The sequence below is a fragment of the Rattus norvegicus genome, chromosome 2 (genome assembly GCF_036323735.1).
Source record: "Rattus norvegicus strain BN/NHsdMcwi chromosome 2, GRCr8, whole genome shotgun sequence".
In the NCBI taxonomy this organism is placed as follows: Eukaryota; Metazoa; Chordata; class Mammalia; order Rodentia; family Muridae; genus Rattus; species Rattus norvegicus.
Window position 1 is genome coordinate 22532197 of NC_086020.1, and position 22700 is coordinate 22554896.

At 39.8% G+C, this 22700-nt stretch overlaps 1 protein-coding gene across 4 annotated transcripts in view; it reads right to left on the reverse strand.

Moving 5' to 3' along the window:
- Positions 1–22700, reverse strand: part of Vcan (versican) — a 98921-nt gene that overhangs the window by 35162 nt on the left and 41059 nt on the right. The window contains 2 exon segments of one of the 4 annotated variants that reach the window (NM_001170558.1): positions 1425–6632; positions 19492–22389. In NM_001170558.1, coding sequence (NP_001164029.1) covers positions 1425–6632; positions 19492–22389 — 8106 coding nt within the window. 4 annotated transcript variants of the gene reach the window in all.

The window sequence follows — 22700 nt, forward strand, 5'->3', positions numbered from 1 at the left end:
GTTTCAACTTAATGGTAAAACAATAAATATGGGCCAGATGACTAGGTGATAATTATATATTTATTGTATCCCCAACATATCCCCAGTGTCAACCACCTTGGAGCACAAAATACTCTGTTATCATTTTATTAAACTCTTACTATTTTATTAAAATCTCAAGCTTTAAATAAAGCTATTCTTCTGTTTCCCAAGGTAAAACATGTGTCCCGGTAATATTAGTAAGACTAGAAGAATAATTTTAATAGCCATGACCTAAAGTACAGTATTTAAGCTAAAACGTATTTCTAACCAAGACAGTCCTTAATATTGATCCTCCTTCCCTCCCTCCGTCTCTCCTTCCTCTCTTCCCTTCCTTTCTTGCTTTCTTTCCTTTTCTAGGAAGTCATTAAATGATGACGGTTACTGGTGGGTTCCATTATTATTCCTATTTAAATAATAGCATTCCAGGAACAGACTAAAAAACTTAGATTAAGAAAAATGTCACCTCTACTAAATAAAAATTTCAAGTTTATTGTCTATATATTATTAAATACCAGTCGTTAGTTTTACGCTATATTGAAAACCAGTAAAAGGGCAGTAAAAAGACCATGGACGTCAGATTAGGGCTGTTTTGGATTAAAACACCATTTCTGCCATGGTATGGCTGTGCATCCTTGGGCAAATTACTGGCCCTTTCTGAATACCTATGTCTTATCCTTTTACATTGAGCTAATGTAAAAGGATGAGCATTTAGACATTTCGTGAAGATTAAATGAAATGGTCTATATGAAGTAGTACCAATTCTATGCTTTTTATAGTCAGTAAATAAATAGAAATTAATTTTTCAAGAGGTAGAATGTAAACATACTAAATACACTATGACTAGGAGCTGAGTCAGCAGAATTGTATAAACTGTTTCCAGCAAGGGCATCACATCACACTAGAGTACAAATGGTAACTGGAGGAACAACTGACCACAAGGCATTTGTAAGAAACACTTACTATTCTCAAAACTTAAAGGCCTAACAGATTTCGGTGCTGTCATAAGAACATCTCTTAAATGGGGGGAGGGTTAAAAGAAAAGTGTGATTTTTTTTCCCCATTTTCACAGCTATGGCATGTATTGTAGGACCTACAACAAGGCAATATTTCAGCTGTAGATGAAAACACACGAGTTTTAGATTATTATTTCACTTTATCCATGTTACAACTGTATGTTGTCTGTAAGACGCAGGGGCGTGGGGGAAGCAAAGGACATCTGTAAAGTTCAGAAGTGCCCATACTTACATTCATTGCATTGACTTATGACTCTCTACTGTGGCTTGGCCTGAACAATATAAAAGTGGCTATGAATTTCACATTACAATAAAAGGCATACACAGATATATAGAACCAAGGGGCTCATCCCAGCCTTGGAAACAGATGTAGCAATGTTGACATCTTACCTGGTAGATAAACTGCTGTGCCTTCCACGGTCTCTTCACTAATGCCAATCAGGAAAGCAGTTTCGTTAGAATTGTCCAGAATGGAAAATGGTGGTATTGAGTGTTCAGTATTTAGATCCAGAGTACTGACTGTTGCCTGGTTACTGTAATCAAGAATTCTTTGGGACACTTGTTTTTCAGATGTTGCCAATATAGATTCTTCAAATAATGATGTGTGTGTTTCATGGTTAATTTCCAGGGAAGGAAAGGTTGGCCTCTCAGGCTCCTGTGGGATGGGCTGAGGTACCATACTTGTCTCAACCCTGAAAGCTGCAGGAGCAGAAGCAGAATGTGGCCGCTGTGTGGCATCTCCTAGCTCCATGTCATCTGCAGCTGTAACGACTGGTCCACTCTCTGTTGTTTTGATACCAGCAAGGATTCCAGCTGTTTTTCCTGGAATTTGATCATTTGCTTTGTTTGGGGAATCTTGGGAAGTCTCGGTTTTTGTGGGAGAAGTTTCCAGGTCTTCTAGTAACTTAGGTTTACTGTCGTCTTCTGAAATGTCTAAAGCAGGGCTAGGAGACATGGATGGAGACTCTGTTCCGTGATCATTTTCACCCAGCGACTTGATGGTAGCTTCAATATTAGCACGCACTTCCTTAAAAGAACCCTCTATCAACTTTTGTGATGAAGCGGCAGTAGGAGCTGGCTGAGCACTTTTGTGGGGGACCTCTGTGAATTCAGAGACTCCACTGTCTATGTAGACAGGAGAGGGAGAAGATGGTGTCTGAGGAGACAGCTCTGTCACAGAGGAAACTGCAGATGTTGCTTCAGTGTAATGTGTGGAGTCAGATTGTCCTACCACATTGGGGAATTCTGTTAAAGGCTGAGCTACAGAGTATGTCCTACCAATACTTACATAAGCAGGGGCATCTGTGAATACTTCACCCACTCCTGAAAAGAATTCTGGCTGAAAAGAAGGACCTCCATATTTCTTTTCTTCATACTCTTCCTGTGTCTTTTCCAAATGGCCTAGTGTTGATATTACTTCACTCTGATCGGCAATAGCTTGGCCATCAGACAAGGTGCTTGATTCAAATATATCATCCAGTGATATTGCTTCAATGTTGGGTTTATCAATCTCTGGACTAGCGGTGGTTAGTTTGCTAGGAATGTGCAGGGTTGACACTGTAGGGAAGAAAGTATTTAATTCTGTCTCTGTGCTAGAAACTGGGATTCCAGTTGCAAAACTAAAGCTTATGTCCTCTGGCTGCTTTCCATCACTGGGAGTCACAGACTCATTGTATATCGCTTGAGTGTGACCAGCAGGAAGTGCATCACCAGAGCCGTCAAATGCTTCCTCAGTTGGAGACAGGTTAATAGTTGCTTCATACTTCTCTTGAACTTCAAGGCTTTCTTCACTACTGCCATGTGATCCCAATGGTATGTCTGAATCTAGGTCTGTTTGTATTCCAGGGATGTACTCATATACAGGTTTAGTGTGATCAATGTCTATAATAATATTTCTATCTGATGTCAGCTCAGGGAGAATTTCAACAATAGCACTCTCAGTAATTGCCAACCCTAAGTCCTTACTATCCTCTTTGTCTAAATCTATAATAACGCTCTCAGTGGCTTTCCTTCTGCTAGGTTTCAAGGTAGAAACTTCGAATCTGATATGGTCTTGCAAACCATCTGCAATACCTTCTGAGGGACTCTCATATGTCACTGTGCTTGGCAGTGTGCTGGTTGGATACAGGGAACTCTCATTGTACTCTGACTGATGCAGGAACATCGCTGAAGCTGTTGGAGATCCATCAGTAGCTCCAGTCTCGGTCCTTGACACCTCTGGATGCTTTTCAATGAATCCATGAGAGGCAAACATGCTGTCTCCTTGACTGCTTGCCTGAGTAGTTCTAGAAGTGTACACTAAGTCAAGACCATCCACTTCTCCAGATCCTTCTCCAGAATTTGCATCAAACAAGTCAGATGTTTGTGACAGTGATGTAGCAAAGGCTTTGGTCATTTCAACACTGTAGGTTTCAGGCAGAAAAGCAGGGGCAGAGGTTGCTGCTGCTTCAGCTTCTGACACTGAAGAATTGTCATTGGTAATCTGTCCAGTCATAGTTTGTGGCCTATGGGTCTGGATTTCCTCTTCCCACCTGAGGGTCTGCTTTGGAGAATGTTCCGTGTCCATGAGCTTCATGAAAGGAAGAGGTGAAGTTGTAGATTCTTCTGTTCTGGTATCACTCAAAGTTGTATTGGGTGCCTCCGTACTGTCTTGAGAAATGCTGCCTGTTTCGGAAATAAGGGTTCTAACTTCATTTGACACATTTTTCATTCTTTCATGGTTATCTCCTAAGATGCTTGTTCCTAAGCTTTCCATGTGAGATGTCTCAGGATACAATGTGCTATTGATCTTTCCCATGTCAGTCAAACTCACTGATGTTGTAGGGAGAGGAGGCAAAGCCTCTCCTGATCCCAGGCCAGAGAACGAGAGATCAGAATTTGACTCTTTATGTGTTAGTATCATGTCCTTTTGGAAGAGTTTTATACTTTCTTCCTCTTGAGTTGAGGAATCCATGACTACACTTCTAGCTGGTCCAGATTCAGTCACTAAGGCAGAAGCTGAGAAAGAGTATGACTTCCCAGTAGCTTCAGGATGGGTAGGATATGATTCCAAGCCTTTGATTCCCGGGCCTGGAGTAGACATATGAGCTATGGACGTGCCTTCCTCCTCCACTTCCTCATTAGTATTGTATGTTTTCATTGTTGTTAACATAGAGTAATATGAAGTTTGGACTTCAGTTTCAATAAGTGATTGGCTTTCCAAAGTTGTTTGTTCTGGTGCAAGAGAACTGTGGAGCGATTCAAAAGACTTTTGTCCCTGAGCTTTATCCTGTGTCACTGTTTCGCTTCCAATCTCTTGTTTTTCAGGATTGACTTCTGGTTTAGACCATAATTTGGCTGGCTCCATTGTCTGGGGAAGGTCTACTGACATTGTGCTGTTTACCTCTATGTCCCTGTTTTCTGTCAGATCTACAGTATTTCCACTCACTGCTATTGGCAAAGCAGATTGTTTACCTGCTTCTGTCACTGCAGCCGCTTCTTCAAACTCTTGATCAAAATATGGAGACTCTGTAGTAGGAAGAATGTCCACACCTAGTGGAAGCACTAGACTAACAGAGCTCCTGACTGAGGACAGCTCCTCACCTGAGCCCTCAGCTGAGGTCATGAACTCTTCCCAAGGGAAGGCTGTGGTGCTGGCCACAGTACTGCCGAATCCTTTTGAGTCAGGCACTGGGTTGATGTTGTCTGAGGTAGGTGGTATAGATGATAAAGTCTGTGTATCCTTAACTCGTTCATTCTCAGAGCCTCCCATCCCCACTGTTTCCTCTTTCATTGTTGTAGAAGACACTGTTGGATATTCACTGGAGTCACCACTAAAATCTTCTCCCAGACCTGGATATAAATCCCTTACTTCTGCTTGGGAGGTTGGCTTTCCTGATAGTTCAGAAATCAGTGTCTTCTTGGATGTCTGATTCATAACTTCCACAATTTCTATGTCCAATACAGTACTCGGAGCTAATCCTATTGGCTCAGAGGAGGATGAAGTCTCCACACTGGGAGACAGAGTACTGGGTAATTCTTTTTTGACTTTGGTATCGGACTCCAAATCTAATGTAAATGAAGAAGCAGTGATGAATTCCATATCAGTACTAGCATCTCCTGAACCCAGGTCCATAAAAATCAAGGGGGGCTTTCCTGAGAGAGTGGTCAGCTCTTCCTGTACCCTGGGCTGACTGCTACTACTATGCTCAAAAGACTGTGTCTCCAAATTGGCTACATCACTTGTTTCTGTAAAAACAGGAGTTGTGTTTGCCATTTCCTTTTCGGACACTGTTGATGTTGTCTCTGGCACAAAACCTTCCCAGGTGTCCAAAGGACTAGATGCAGCCACATTTGAACTTTCTAATTCTGAAGTTAAGAGTAAGCGATCTGACCTCTCTGTCGCTGGTTGGACTTCCCCTGTGTGGGCTGCATTTGTATCTCTTTCTTTGTCTTCCTCTGTTTTCCTTCCTTCAAAAGATGTACTGGAAACCCACTCAGAGGTGGTGGTTTGAATTCCAAATTGTGTAGGCCGTGCATCTGTAGAAGGTAGCTGTGAATCCAAAGGAGCGGTGGTTGCAGGAGTATAAATGTGGTGGTCTGTGATCATGATGTTGCTCATATCCAAGGGGATGAGCGTATCTGTAGGCTCTCTCTGTGGCAAATCAGTTACCGTGTTGAAAATTTTATTTGTATATTCTTCTACTTCCCCAGACCCTTCAATAGTAGGAGCTGAAGAACTCCCAGAGAACTCTACAGTTTGGCTAGGGGTCATCTCTACCCAGCTTTCCACAGTAGACATGGATTCATCAGTCTGTGAGATTCCTGTTAGAGCAATTGGATCTTCCTCCAAGGCATGTACTGACACAGAACCTGAACGTATGCTAGAGGTAGATATGGTAGGACTTTGGTCTGTCTCTTTACCAAGTGCTACTTCTGTAGCCGTGGAAAAGATTGTTTGCTGGGATGCTTGGTCAATGGCACCCTCTCCTGAAAACTCTTCAGGAAACAGAGGTATAGGCTTAGGTTGTTTGTGTTCTGGATTTTCTGTGTTTGGATTGCTCTCTGTGATGAACTCTGACCATTTGGTGGTTTTACCATCATGGGATGGCAGTGTAGGGAAAACATCAGGCTCACCACTTGAAAAGTGTTCTGGTGTTTCAGGGTAGGTCTCGGGTTTCCATGTGATTTCTAACAATTCAGTGGCTTCTTTGGATTTGGTAAATTGCATGGTAGTTGACAATTCTGTTTCGGCCGGTATAAACTGATGGGTGTCAGTTGCGGAAGTATTTGAGAAATTCTGAGAAGGCGCAACACTTTCATACAGGCCACGCCTCGCTTCTGCAGCTTCTGGGTTTTTGGGCACTGTAGTGACATGTGGCTTCCCAGTGATGTACTGCACTGACGGAGTGGTTGTTACATCAGTTGCATTTACACAGTCCTCCTCTCCATCTTCATCTTCCTCACTGTGATATATGTCTATTTCGAAGGAATCTGGTAACTCGGGTAAAATTTCAGCAAACAGATCATGCAGTGGATCTGTTTCTTCACTGCAAGGTTCCTCTTCTTTAGATTCTGAATCTATTGGATGACCATTTACAACCATATCACTCATTCGACCTGAAAAAAACAAAGAGTTTTCACAATACTTAAATGGGAGATTTGGCAGGGTATGACAGAAGACAAAGGATGGTCACACTCATACCACAAAGAGAAGGATCCGACTTGTCACAGGTTATGTGAAATCACCTTTATGTGAATGGTTCCTGCTTTTCAAATTTGCTGTTATATAATTACAATAAAAAGAAAAATTCCATGTTTGGTGTGTAGAAACAAATTACAAAAACACTTCGATGTGCTTAAGATGACAACAATATTCTCAAAGGAAAAGGAAATTATATTGACACTTAGTTCTGGAATGCAAAATTGATGACGCTATGAGCTGCAAGGAAAGTTGAAATCAAGACCATTTCTCCAGACTGTAAATAAAAACAACTGGTCATAATTCCATACATTAAAAAAATGATTGGTCTTCACGCTATTCAATAAGAAATGAGATGAAATTTCTTCTGGCATCTTCAATCTCTGTCCTAATGGTCTATTTTTAGAAAAGTAGTTTGTTCTATCCTATTTATGATGTAATGGGCATGCACTCACTGAAGCAATAGGAACTTCTATATATCAAAGAAGAATTCCCTGAATGGGCTATATCCAGTGGGGGAAGGGTCTGGTACAGGTTGTCTTGAAAAGACCAAGGGGATAATTTTTCTCCTTTGCATCAGTGTCCTTTATGATATGTACCAGGGGCAGACTGATTTTCTCTCTTGCTACTAACATTTTAACGAATGACAATCCTGATGTTGCATGTAAATAGTCTAATTACAAAGTTCAAGTAATACATATCAACCCATCCTTTGCATTGCCATGCCAAATGATACCAAGCGCTAAGCCCAGTTGACTTTTCTGTTGCCAGAAATACATCAGCAAAACTTTCAGCCTGCTGCTATAGAAAAAGAGAAAATATAAGGCTTCCCCATACCAGAATGCATTCGGCCATCCTTGATGGAGTCCTGCTACTCCAGCTGCCCTACTTCCATTGTTACCACAGTGCTTGTGGAAGTTCGAGGCCATGTACTAGACATATGTTACACTGGGCCTTACCACTTGCCCAGAGGAACAGTGGTGTAGAATTAGCTTTCAGTTTAGCCCCGACTTCTCACACACAGGTTTATGGTGAATCTGAGAAACACACAGAAAGGAACAAGCATGGCAGAGCCAATTCTGCCTCCATAACACATCTCTAAAAGAGAAAAATGTTTTCTGCTGGATAGTTCTTCTTATAAGCTGCTTCCTTCCTCATTGGGAAGGACCAACGTTCAACATCTGATAAGGAATCTAGTCGAGGACTATTGGTATAATTTTGCTTTTTTCCAGTCCACTGTGCATTGATGTAATGTTTGTTGAACTACCAAGGCAAACTCTGTGGACGTGTATTGACTTTTTACCTTGAAAGCCAACAAACATGACTTCAGGAGACACATACTATAATTCCATTTTCTCTTTCACCCTAATACCTGAAATAAAAAGACTATGCTGTCTGTAGGCCAGGACGTACACAATAAATCATTTTACTAAAATATTATTTGTGTGTCTACTTTTTCACCCTAACTATAACATTCTATTTTGCCCTCAAACTTGACACATTATACACATTTCCATCCATTCGAATGTATACACTTGGATTTCATTTATCCAAGCTAAAGCATGTGGATACTCAAATGATTAAAAAGTATTTCAGCCATAAAGAGAAGCTAGATCCATGCCTAATTCTGCTACACATCAAAGCACAAAACAATTACATGCTATTTCTGGCATAGGTGTTTCATCTGATCTTTAACACCAAATTAAGAATATGATTAAATGCACAAGCTTTTACAGAAGCATCATTAAAATTATTTCTGTCCAATATTAGCTGTTACTGTGACCTGATAGTGACCATTGTAAGATTTAAAAGAAGACACAATAAAAATCACAGATAGTTTGAACAAAGGTATACTTTGTACCATGAGAAGGAATATAAAGACAATGTTCAAAGCATATGAAAGACCACATTAAAATGCCTTTGCATATGGACTCTTGAAATATAAAATCAATTTTATCACTAAAACAAGTAGTTCCTCATCAATACTATTCGAATATAGCTGAATAAGTCCAGATTCAATTATAGCGTCTGCATACTAGAGGGCCAAAATGTACCTGGCTTAAATGGCTAACATTCTCATGGGTTTCATTATGTGTTGCTTCATTAATACGTAATGTTCCCGTTGGATAAATATTGTAATTTTTCCTGTCAGCTAAACTCACTGGATATATGTTAGGTTTAGTATATATTTATGAATGGTAGAGTGATTGACATAAGAAAGCAAACACACACATAGAATGCTATGTGGTTTTTATGTGACAAGAGCATCTAGAATGTATTTACTTGACAAAACGTTCTAATTTAATATGAAAACACAATCTTTGTGTTATATGGTGTTCTAGAATTTTCCTACTAAAAAAGACTTAACTAAAGCAAACAAAAAATGCAGAATGAGAGTTACTGCTTACCTTTTCTGAAAGGAATATGGTCACAAGTTGGCAACAAGTGTTCCTTTTGTTCATTGTGTCAACTTACAAATGCTTTCCTTGGATTTTGTAACTTTGGTTTGAAGATAGAAAACTGCTAACTACCTAGAGTTCTGACTTTGTTTCTTTTTTCACACTTCATACTGTCTGATTTATCTGATTTGTTCCCACACTTTCAACATTCCATGAACAGGGGCAGAGTTTATATTAAACTCACTCTACAACGCACATAAGTAGGTGAATTCTTCCTGCCCACAGGACCTGAATTGACATCAATAATTCCTTACAACTCATCAAATCCTACTTGGCCATTTTTGTTTATTCATTTTCCAAAATTGCCTCTGCATCCCCCTTTCCTGCCACCACCCCCACCTACCACACATGTTATTAAGGAGTCAGAACAGCTATAATTATGGCAAACCAGAAAAGTTTCTTTGTGGCATATGGTGGGGGGAACACCTGTGCTATTGTCAAAGTTCTGTTTCATTTCAAAATAGTGATCTGCTCTATTTCACACTAACAAGAAAGACTTAGCAGGGTGACTGACAGACCAGGTTCTTAGAAGAATGGGCCCTTTTAAAAGGGTACTTTATTTCAGAATTTTACTCTAAGGAGAATGCAACATTTATTTAGATTTCAAGAGTCAAACCACAGAACTCTGTAGAGTGTGTGTATAATCTTTTCTGTGTTTATACGGGTGTATTTTAACAGCTTGACATGAATCTACTAGTACCAGGGTTAATGGTTTTTTTTAATGGCATTTCACACAGGCCTTTATGGACAACTAAGTATTTTTAAGTCCTTCATGGCAGAATTTTGCAGACGAAGCACAAGTCTTGCAGGCATTCTGTAACCAGACACAAAGCATAGTTGCTATCAGGCATAGGTGACTGGTCGAAGTTCATATTCTCTTCAGGAGGGTTTATAATTTAAGTTTAAGAGTCTTTAATTGAATGAAATATTTCAGCCTACTCAACAAAGATAGATAAGACTGTGTTTCCTTTAAAATGGAATTCGTTCATATATATATATACACATATATATGTATATGTATATATATGCATGTATATATTTTTTCTATCAAGTTTCTTATTCCAAAAATAAAATAGTCACACTGCAGATCCCTTGCAAGTCTTAAAGTGAAGAAACCCGAAAAGCCTCATAATGTCAAGCTTTCGTGTAACTGTAAATCCAACACCCATACAGAAATGAATCCTTCATGTCGCTCATCGGCCCTCAATTCTTAATTGAAATAAATGACTAAGTATTCCTTTAAGAGGAAAAAGTAACATCAATGATTTTTAATCCAATTGCCTAATCCTCAGCATTTAAAAAATTTGTGACATAGACTGCCCCAGCTTAATATTTTAAACAATATTAAAAAATCAGCATACAAATGCCTTCCAAAATATACGCACATTCTTTTGCTCCTTTATTCCCTCAACTCTTGGGTAGGATATGATGCTAATATCTACGAAACAGATCTCCCTAACACCAGAGAGGTGACCAAGATCAGAGATCCAACGATCACTGTGTTCTGTGATCCTTGTCTACTTAAGACTTAGCTAGCCGTGACCTACTTGGAGCAGCACTTAAGCATGTTATAGTCCCTGACAGACTTTGTGTGCTGAGCACCACACACCTTTTCCTCAGCTTACAAACTTCACATCCAGAAAGGACCATACACATATGTAAAAAGGGAGGCAGCTTCTGATGGCCTCACGTTGAAGAGGCGAGCATGTTACAGTAAACACGCATCTTTTTCGACTTCAATTATTCTCAAAGAACACAATTCCTTCAAGTGCAGAGGCTATTTTTAGATGCAGCCATCTTGCCTGAATTCAGTTAAGGAGACCTCACCAAGTGTAGGCTCTTCTTTCTTAGAAAGGGCAGAGGGGATTCCACTCCCTCTTAACAGAGCAACTGTTTTTTTTTTTTTGTTCTTTTGTTTTTTTTTTTCTAGACAGCGTATTGAAGCAATCAGAGTCATTTGGGAAACACCCGTGTAGTAAGATAAAACTAAACGAAAAACAAGTCATTTGGACAATTGAACTTCAAAATGCTCTCTGAACCAGTCTTCTTGCTAGGCTGACCATGATCCAGGAGACTGCTCTAAACTCAACGAGCATTTGAGCAGCACGGACTCGAGTAGGTAGGTTTAAAAAGTCAAAAGACGGAATGAAATTGGGTGGGCTGGGTAGCCAAAGTGAATCTTGAGCACAGTTGGGGTGAGTGGGATCCAAATACATTTTGTGAAATTCTCTAAAAATTTATCTTTTTTTTTTCAAAAAAAAAAGAATGCAACCAATATGGGCAGGAAGCTCGTTCAGCAGGTTAAAAGTCCGGGTGCTCTTCCTCAGTGTCTGAATTAGATCCCTAGCACCTACTCAGAAGCTCCAAAACTGATTATAACTCCAATTGTAGGGTAATCAACACTCTCTCTGGCCTTTCTAGGTACCAGGCATGCAAATGGATCACAGACACACATTCAGAAAAAGCACTCATACACATAACGTTTTGGATTGACCAAATAAAGGCCAACCGTGAAGTAGAACATCGCTAATCCTTTAGTACCCTAGCATTTGAGTCCATTGACATACACACATACGTATAGATACAGATGATATGGATACGGATCCACAGATAGATATTACCAGATATCCCAATGCTAGAATCAAAATCAAAAACTTAAAAGTAAGGAAGTCCTTGACTACAATAAAGTAGAGACTCTGATGGGTAAGATTATAGTCTCTTCAGATTCCGTCTACTAAGCCACAGAGTGCAATCCCAGCTCTATTTGGCTATTCCTTGGTCAGAACTTAATCTTGCTTCCAGTCGTCTCTTCAAATTGACCCTGTAATGGGACATTCAAACAGCCTCACTGATGGATCCACAGTCACCCCACTCCTTCCATTCTCTACTGGCATTTCTGTACCTGCAAACAGTAGGCAAGCAGTTTTGTAGTCCTATTTCAATATCCCCTTCATTCCTGCTTTGGCCTGCTTCAAAAAGTTAGCATCTATTTTGCATTGCCCTTCCATTTGTGAGGTGTCAGCTTAGATAGATAGATACTGCATAGACAGATGACACTCTCACACAGAAAATGGCTGTATTTTTACATGTAGGGCATAGGAGTTACATTATATGGTTTGTTATTATGGTTATTATGCATATACTTGTCTTTGCTATCCTCCTGCCTCAGTCTCCCAAGTGCTCATTACAGGCTTTTACCACCACAGATCTTTATTTTCTCATCTCACATTTCTCAGATCTATTTTCCAACATTAAAGTAAAGTGATCCTGTAAGTATAGGATGATATCCTATAAACACAGAATATTTTACCCTGTTAGGCTCTCCCTTTTGAGAGTTCAGTTGCAAGAATATCTACCTAGTGATTTAGCATTAAGAATCAAAAGGTTGCCACTGGGCTGAAGCGCCTTTGAAATATTTATGTCTCCAAGTGAAGCAATAGCAGGTTTTTGTAGTAACTATAGCTCAAAGACAGAGGCATGTGAATCATACAAAAAAAATTAGATAGTAGAGAATTCTGTGGTTATGGAAATGTAGGTACTCCTGATACATCATCCTTCAAATATAAATTAATTGAAGAAACTTACTTGATCCATGCAAAGAAAAAGAATTATTATGCCATGAATGGATCACTTTTAGTTCTTGGGTTTGCAGACAAAACTCAACAAAGATATAGCATACAAGTGAGGTACACAATTCTAAGAGACTAAAATAACCCACCTAGTCAACACTACTACTGTGGATTCGATGGTAATTATTCCTAGTACTTTGAAAGAACATTTATGTCATAGATACTTCCTTCCATTTTCTCCTTACTTACAGATACCAAGGTGTAGTAAGACTTGTGACTAACAGAACATTTGCTGGACTCCGACCGCTGACTACAGTTTCAGCAAAGAAAGATTAAATTAGGCAAATTCTTCCCACTCAAAGCTGGCAGAGTACAATTAACCTGACGAAGTCTGTATCTCAGCAGGCTATGTCTCAGTCAGGAGCTCTTTGCTCTATTAGATATTCGATACGCTGTTCAGCAAAACTATAAAGATGTCAAATATGAACATGATTTCAGGCAGATTTAGTAAAGGAATGAAATTACAATGCGTACAGCTCCCACTAGCAATTCAGTTTAGTTGTCTGGGGTGGTTGGAGTTGTGGTTATTTTATTTGGATGCTTCTGACCTACAGCAGTGTAGAAACAGTGTAGGCAAGGTATGCATTGGGAGATTTCCCTGTGTCCATCTGTGTCAGGCAGTTGCAACTTGGATGATTGCCTGCTGGGAACTCAGGTTGGTTTGGTTGTGGGTCCCCAGGAAACATGAATGGTGCTCAAGGATGGAGTGAACATTGCCGTTTCCATGAAGATGAGTTCTGAGTCCCTATCTAGTGCAGAGAAGGCTGACCTTATTCGGGATTGCTCTCTGACATATCTTTTAAAGCATGGCATTGTGGGCTTCCTAGAAAGACAAGAAGCATGAGGTACTGCTGGGAAATGGGGATTATATTGTGTTCCTGTATATTCCTAGAAACATACATTAATATATTTGTGTCTCTTTTTTCCACTTTAGTAAAACAAATCCCTTTGCAGCATATGGCTAAAGTAACTCAATTACCCTTTCCATGGAGCATCAGGAATACATTCTATGTGAAACCATTAACTCTTCAAGAGCTGCCCACACATGTACTGTGCACTAATGATATGAGTGTACACAAAATTTCGGGACATCTTACTGACATGGCATTTACATTTTCAAAGAGAGATAGAGAGAGCTAGAAACCTTCTCTCTTACTGTAGGGATCCTTTATATTTTAAACTCTCCGGCTTAAACGCTACATCATTTATGAGAAACACTACACATGACCCTAATCATTCAGAGGTAGTATAGATTATATAGATTTTCCCTCCAACAGGTCAACTCTATCATTACATGCGTTTAAATCCACCTCTTATTACTAGGTCTGTTTCCATCCTCATTCATACTCAAATTATTGGCACTGTTTCTCCAAGGGATACCTTTATAAGTAAGATATATGGATTCTCAGGCCTTCTTGGGATGTCCTCATTCAAAAGGATATTTTCTGTTTCTTCTCACATCAATTATATTGGGAAAAGCTATAATACCTCAATATACCTGAAACACCTCAGTGCACCCAACCACACCCCCCAGTCATCATCACCACTCTCGGAACTGATCTGTAAATGAAGTCACTTCCTTAAACAAACGCATTTGTATATGGAAAACTGGCTTCATTCAGAAGTAATTCTTTCATTTCTAAAATGACAAAAATTGGCAAGTCTCCTAAGAAATACAAAAGGGATTTAAGTTTTACCTCTCTAAAATGGCAATTCAAAGACTTTTGGGTTCCTGTACCTCCTGATTCATTCCATGTCACCTCTCCCCCTACCTAGCCCCTTGCTAGAAAAGTTCTGAGCATGTTATAAAAACATAAGACCAGGCTAAGGCGATGAATGGACACATTTAAAGGAAGTTATTAAAGAGCCATTCTTGAGAAAAGAATGAAAACGGATGTTGTCATCAGCAACTCAATTACCGTGCACTTGGAAGAGTTGAAAGCTGCTAAGCTCTGATAAAGGGTCCTATAGAATCAACACTACAGGTACATTGAGCTACATTGAGTTACATTGAATGAGTTACATTGAGTTCTGATAAAGGGTCCTATAGAATCAACACTACAGTTACATTGCAAAGGAGCTGGACCTGCTTCCGGTTTATATTCAAATGGCATGACTATAAACCACCATTCACCACGGGGACTAAGACTCTTAACACGCCCTTTTCCCTCAATCAAATAGCTAAATATGTTTCTATTTGTTTCTTCGCATTATAAATAACATTATCTAAGAGCACAGAGATGTCAACAAGACTGAAGCAACATTGACTTAAATGACCTCATTTAACATAATGAATAGAGACAGCAAAGGTACCTGTGATTGATAAATGTATACCTTTTTATGAGCTAAGGGTAGTCATGATAATTTCTACCAAAAATATACTCAGGAGACTGCGACAATAACTCAGCCGTTATGAGGACTGAATGTTCTTGCAAATGACCTAGGTTCCATTGCCACCCTACATATGGCAGTTCACAACCATCACAATCCTAGTTCTAGGGGTCTGACAGCCACTTCTGACCCCTACCTGCAGCACCAGGCACGCAAGTACAAAGAAAAAAACAAAAGTAAAAGCAAAAACACAAACAAAGAACCATATGGGCAAAATAATAAAAACAAAACAAAAAACATATGGATAAAATAATAAATTAAAACTTATTTTCCCTTTAAATATCATCCAGGAATGAGTGTCTCTGTTTTGTTTCAGTTATATCTGCAGTTTACTTTTCTTCTGGGTCTGATGAAGCTAGCCTGTCCATCCAAACATTAACCGTCACAGCCAATCTTTTCTAACACATGAAAGCCCCTGTAAGATACTGTCTGAGGAATGGAATCCTCTAAGTAAAAAAGAGAGAAAAAAGCACACACACACACACACACACACACACACACAGAGAGAGAGAGAGAGAGAGAGAGAGAGAGAGAGAGAGTGTGTATTTCACATATTATAAAATTCCATAAAGGTTAAATTTTGATTTTTTTTAATTATATAATATATTATATTAAAATTATTGGTTAAAAATGAATTCAGTTGAAGCGCAAGGCCCTGGGTTCGGTCCCCAGCTCCAAAAAAAAATGAACCAAAAAATGAATTCAGTTTTAGAAGAATGATTATTCGTTTGCTCAGAATGAAAGCAAAACATGAAATGATCTATAAAACTCTCTTATATGATCACCTTAAGTCAGAGGCATGTATCCAGTTAGTGATGATCAGTGTTTGTGCAGACTGCCTCTTGTAGTTCAACCTCCCCACAAAACCAAATTTCTCAAAAACAAGCCTGGAGCTTTATGTGTGCGTATTTTTCCTATTTAAAAATTGCAGTAGAAATAAAGCAAATGGGACTTGTTTCTAAATGATGTCACCAATACGGGCAATGATTGTGCATGAGGAATGTTCTAAAGCAGAGGCAAAAATTCTATGCTTCTCAAAAACTAAGTGATGCACATATTACTACATGACAATTTCATCAGCATCTTATATTTCTACCATTTCCATTTAATATTTAAATCTACACCCGTCTCATACTGTTACACTCAGGATGACAGAAAAACAGACAAAAAGAATGACCACAGCCTGCTAAGGCGCTATATGTGGAGGTATGACTATGAGTACTGACAAGATGTTGACATTTAACACCTGACATTTCCAAATTATGTTTTGACTCAAAGACACTGTAACATTTTGTTTGTGTGGGTTCGGTTTAACAGTTGTGGTTCTGTTACACTAATGTGTAACTTTTTCAAGTAATTCCACCTGAGTGCTCTTTCCAAACTACAAAACAAACAGCAACAACAAAAGCCCTGATGTTCCTGAAGAAACCCTTTCTATATTGTCAAATCCTGTAGCCTTCAGACCCGTTCACAAAGAAAGCCTTCTAATAATTCCCCCCACGTGCAGGTGTGCAAATTACTCCTGCAATAGAAGAGTCAAGGTTCCAGCATCCCTGAACCACTATTAACCACACCCCATGGCATTTGTCACCTCATAAAAGCTTTATGGGCTGAGAAGTTCCTTCAGATTTTTAAACTGTTAACTACAGTTACCCGCCAGCAGCAGAAACCATTGCTGCCATTAACATGCGTCTGAGTGGATGATGTAAGCGCGCCTTGAGTAGTGTGTTTTGTTTCATGGTATTTCATAAAAGTCAAGTTTTACCTCACTCTCTAAGTGCAGCAGAAATTACACATGCCGTGGTTTGATGTAGCCTGGGTGGCATTTTCACTCACTTGGAAGCAGAGTAAATGTGAAAGTAAATTCTATTCGGGTGAACAGGTCTCTACAATGGTATGCATGTACCAAGGATTTTTTCCAGTCTGGAAATATAAAAAGTTTGACTTTCCATGGTTCCTCATTAACACACCTGCCTTAGAACTTAGCTGAACATCTGTGTTAGGGTTTTCATGGGTAAAGTTCAAAATACTGGGAAAATCAGGTTATTGTTAGAAAACTAGCAACATTTGTTAACTGAGTGGTTGGGTCATAGTAAATCTCATCGAGTTCTGAAAATAACAAATCCTGTTGTCATTTTTAAGAAGAATGTGTATCTTGAACACATTAAAAACACACAAAAGAAAGACTGCACCTATGTTCAATGTCCCCTCCCAACATGCACATACTCCGATCATGCAGCATGGAAACCACCAGATAGTTCCCAATTTTCTCTGAGTGTGATTCAGAAGTGGAGGAAAAAACCCAACTCTGCAGTTCCAGCAGAATGGAGACCGCAGGACACCTCTAAAGGCACACCTCTGCGTAAACGATTACAGCCGTACACCTCTGCATAACATCACAGTCTTACCCTATGCACACCCTCCATTTGAACGACTACTAAGTAGCAGTTCTGCTTTTCACCTGATGACTGCCATTGCTTGCTGGCAGTGGGGAGGGAGGATGTGGTCAAGTGTCAGGCTTGTCTCCATTTTGTAGTTTGAGTGCTCTAAACTGAATGTACAACTTCCCGTTTACAAGAGTTGTTAGACGACTGACATTTCTGGTTTCATACTATTTGATACAACTCAGTATATCACTAACAGTACAATAAGATAAACTGCTAAGACATATACTTAGTTGGTATGAACTTTCCAAATCCCCAAATCAAAGGCTGATACCAATCTTCTTCCTTCTCTATTTCCTGCCTCTCACCCCAGAGTACAGTTTTATGTTTCTTTTAGTTCTAACCAACAGAAATCCCAACTTCTACTACCTGATAACATTTCTGTTGGCAGCTCAGATTTTGAGGGATGTAAAAGTAACGTAGAAGACAAGAAACCATTTATGATTTACAAAATTTGGTACCAGCAACAAAAGAAACACCAACTGCGCTTCATTCCTGGCCTCTACAAAGCTATGCTGAGAAGAGGAGATGAGCTTAGCAATGCAGGGTTGTGTGATCTACTGTTCAGGCCGCACAGATGTTCAAACCAAGAAAACTCTGGGGAAGAGGGACAAAGAGAAGTCATGAAGTTTCTGGATACAACATTGCAAACCAATTGAACTGGAGGTCCAGGTACTTTTCAACAGCTGTACTCCTGCGCTGATGAAAAGATCTGTCTTCTGAATGACACCCAGCAGGGCATAGTCTAATACGAACAAGGAAACTGATAAGCAGGCATCCTTCCCATAAGGCTCCTTAGAGCCAAGCCAAGGAAAACAGACATTAATTCATTTAATTCTTATATTAAAATTGGAAGCAAGCAATTCACTAAAACCAATAGACTTTTAAGCTCTAAAGTAAAAGACACAACTAATCATGAAAGAAACAGTCCATCGACTGTATGTGCTATGCATTGTCAACTCAGCTTTTTGAGTTTAACATGACAGTGTACTGTCAGTTTAGAGTGAGAATGAGACATGTTTGATATTGATACCTGCATGTTCAAGGAAATGCAAACAACAGCTTTTAGAGGAGACAATGAAATCACAATAAAAGCATCACGGCCTGCCTTTAGAAAGACAAGGTCATGTTCAAAAATCTGCCTTCTAAAGTTGTTAATGATTCCAAGCAATTCCTGGAACTTAGCTAGATTGTACTTGGTTCTAAACAATACAGGCTACATTCACACACACACACACACACACACACACACACACACACACACACACACACACCCAGAGAGAGAGAGAGAGAGAGAGAGAGAGAGAGAGAGAGACTCACAAAACAGTCAATATCTTATAACTGTTAAATTTGAATTAAAGTAGACCTATTACCCATTCCACAACTTATGTGATAAGCCTGCAAAATCCTGGAAGAGAAAAAACAAACCTTTAGAGATCGTTCAGTCAACCCTAGGGATATGCAAATTCATTTAGCTGTCTACATTGTGAGTGCCGAAGGTTAATGGTTGCAGACCAATGGAATGTTAGCACCGTCTAGTGCTACACGTGAGTAGTAATGTATGGAGAGACACGGAAATTAAAACACTTTGTTCTACACGCTCTGAAGGGATGTAACAATGATGAAGTGGTTGTATTAGATGACAAAGCAGGGCTTCTTACAACTTTCAAAATAAAACTGTACCTAACACTCTTCCAAACTCTTAAACATAGCTTTCCAATTCTTGTACAGATGCATGAAGCTAACATACTTTTGACACTCCAGTTACTGTTATCATCTAATGGCAGCATTTGGTATGGTGGGCATTTTAACTTGCAAGAGAAAATGCTGATTGCCTTGAAAGCAAAGACTTACCTGTCTTGTTTTCTCTGACCTCAATAATATAAACATTTATGTCAGGGTGGAATTTGGTCCCTGCCGGGGGTGATGAAGTAGACAACTCTTGAGGTTTGGAAGTTGTTTTTCTTTCCACAACTGATGGTCTTGTTGGCTGCATTACAGGAGGCTTTGAGGTCATGTGATACTCGTGATCAATATCAGATTCTGTTTTCTTGGCTATGATATCCATGAGAGTTGTCAGAGGGTGCTGTGTTACAGATTCTCTAGGAAGTATTATGTCACCTGTTGTTTTCTCACTGGGCTCCTTCTCAAAGATGTGTGGTTCCTCAGTGAATGGCGAAGGTGGCCTCAAGGGTGTGGTTCTGTGAAGGCTGTCGATGGCAGTGAAGACACTGATATCACTTGGAGTCATTGAAAAATCTGGGAGCTCAGTAACTCTCGGTTGTTCAAATAACCCTGAACCTAAATCTGTATAATCCAAGGGTGTCTTTTTCCCTTCCTCAGTCGTTTCTTCCACAAGCTGTGTGACTTGAGTCCCAAAGGGCTTCAAAGTCGATGCAAATTCCATTGGACTACTACCTTCTGCTTCATAACTTACTTCTGGCTCAGTACTTAAAACTACTGTTGGCCTAATGCTTGACATCTGTGTTACCATTGTATCCATTTCTACTCCCTGCTGTGTCATTGCACCACCTGGATAAGATGTACCAACTGGAGTTGTTTCTAAACTTGGGACTATTTCAGAATCTGTCATCAATCTGTCTTCAGAGAGGGTATATGTTGACCCCTCCCCCTCTTCTTCAAATGCTGTTGTCTCCTTGGTCATAACTGCAGTAGAACTGAGAGCAGGAAATGGGATTCCTGGTGTTTGTGGTTCTTCCTGGGTTTCTCCCTGTGTGACTTCTATTGTACTCAAAGCTTCAGGAGACATGGTTGCTTCTAGATGTGTCTGTTCAAGGGTATCTTGATCAGATTTGCCTAGAACCTCATCTTCCAGTGGAACAGAAGTTTCCGATACACTCCATTCTGTCTTGGGAATTATAGAAAGAGGACTAGTGTGGGATATGTCTACATAAGTAGTGGGCTGCTGGGTGCTACTATAATTAACAAATGCCGATTCTTCCACATCGGAGGTGTGGACAAATGGGGTGGCAGTAAACAGTGGCTTGGAGGCATCCATATCTTCATCCAAAGCACTTCCTTCCACAGTTGCATTGATGACCAGATCTTTTGTGCTTGTGGTGGACAGAACCCTGTCTCCAGTTGTAGGCTCTCCCAAAGTTGACTTCTCTGCACTGTCAATTGATATAGATGTAGGAATTGTAACTGCAAATTCTCCAGATGTTAAATCTTCCTCAGAAAACTTTTCTAATGGCTTGGGAGTACCATCTAGGGAAAGAGTGTATTCGTCTCCCCCATCTGTGAAACTTGGGGTTTCTTTATCTTTTCCAACTATTCCTACAGTGCTAAGTGAGACAGGAGGCGATTTTGTAAAGCCTGCACGTTCTGTTGGGGGTAAAGGCTTTGAAGTTGAATTGTCTTCATTCCCTGGCCATTTTAATACTGTGACCACTTCCACATTTAAAGTACTATGGGTCAAATGAGCACTTGTAACATCTTCGTCAGACGTTGGCACATCTGTTTCTAATCTAGTCAGGATTGTCATTTCGTCCACATCGCTTGCTACGGCTGGCTTCACAGTTAACTTCTCAATTGTCAATGCTGGGGAAACAGATTCCGTCCTTTCCGCTGAAGTCTCTGAGGAAGATGTAGAGAGAGACATTCCAGAGAAGCCTTCTTCTATTGTACCTATAAATGGATCTTTGGTGATCTTTTCTTGTATCTCATCAACTGCATAAGGATCTTTTTTTAACCCTGGCCTTGGTACTTCTGTTCTCTCTCTTCCTTGTGTCACATCTGTTTGTAATGATGGATAACTAACTGTGGATATTCTCTCTACTGATATTGTGTCACCAGAATATGGAAGTGATTCTACTTCTGTAAGATGCTGTGATGGGAAGGGGATTGTAGGTTGTGATTGACCAAACTCGTCTTCGGCCGTCTTATCATCAGTTTGGGGTTCTTTCCCTTCATCTGTCAGTGATCCATCTGTGCCAAGCATGGTTATTGTTGCTGTTGAAACGAATTCTAAGTCCCCTAGCTGTGAGTAGGTAGTGTCTTCTGATGTCTTTGATACCGTGATGACTTCTGGTATTTGGCTAAAGACCCGGGTACTCTGACCAGATCTTACTGTCAGTGCTATATCTTCTCTATCATCTTCTCTCAAGGTGACTCCATAGTGACTTGTGGTTGCCAATTCAGGACTGGTGATAACTGTTGGCATGTCGGTCTGATGCTGTTCCAGGGTCACTTCTGTGGATTCCAATGGTGTTTTGGTTTCTAGAAATTCCTTGAAAGAAATGTGATTTGTGATTTCCATGGATGTTACCAAGGGGCCCACTTCTATTTGTTCAATCTGTGTAACTGATTCATGTGTTTGCGTATCCTCTGTAATTCCATGGTGTGAGGCAGTAGCATGTTGGGAGGTGACAGTTGTACTTTGAAGTCCTTCCTCCTTAATTTCAGATATGTCTGGCTTTCCAAGTGGTCCTGACCCAGAAGGCAAGTAGTCATCCGCATCCCAAGAGTTAATGGGACTCCCAGCAGCTGTGGGTGATTCAGTGGCTACTCTGTCTGTGATAGCCTGAGAGTAGATTACAGATTTTTGTTCAGAATTGACTATATTTCCTGCAGGAGGGAAGTGTGTGGTAAAAATAGGTAATTCGGTGACTAATGGAATGACTGGTGTAGCTCTCTCGGGTACCATGTGTGGTTCTTTGGATAAACTGGGTGATGCAGTTTCTGCGAGGGTATTCGTTTCGATGGTGGTTGCCTCTGATATATTCTGTTTAGCTAGAAAGATAATTTCAAAAAGTTAATTAGACAAGTTACTTATAAGGGGGTTGCATGACCAGTGAGTGTTTAAGTGCTGAGGGCTCTGTATTTTTAAATGAACCCAAGTGATCTGTGGTATGAAGAAGCCTAAAATCTAAACCTGAATTAACAAAAAGGATAGTTGATCATGTAATAGTCATAAACTTGTAAGTTGTTTTATACGTTTAAGTGTTATATTTGGTTGTGTAAATAATTGCTATACGTGTTTTAAGATAAACAAATGCCAGAAAGTTATTAATGCCGAATTTTCATGGGTGGTTCTCTGTAAC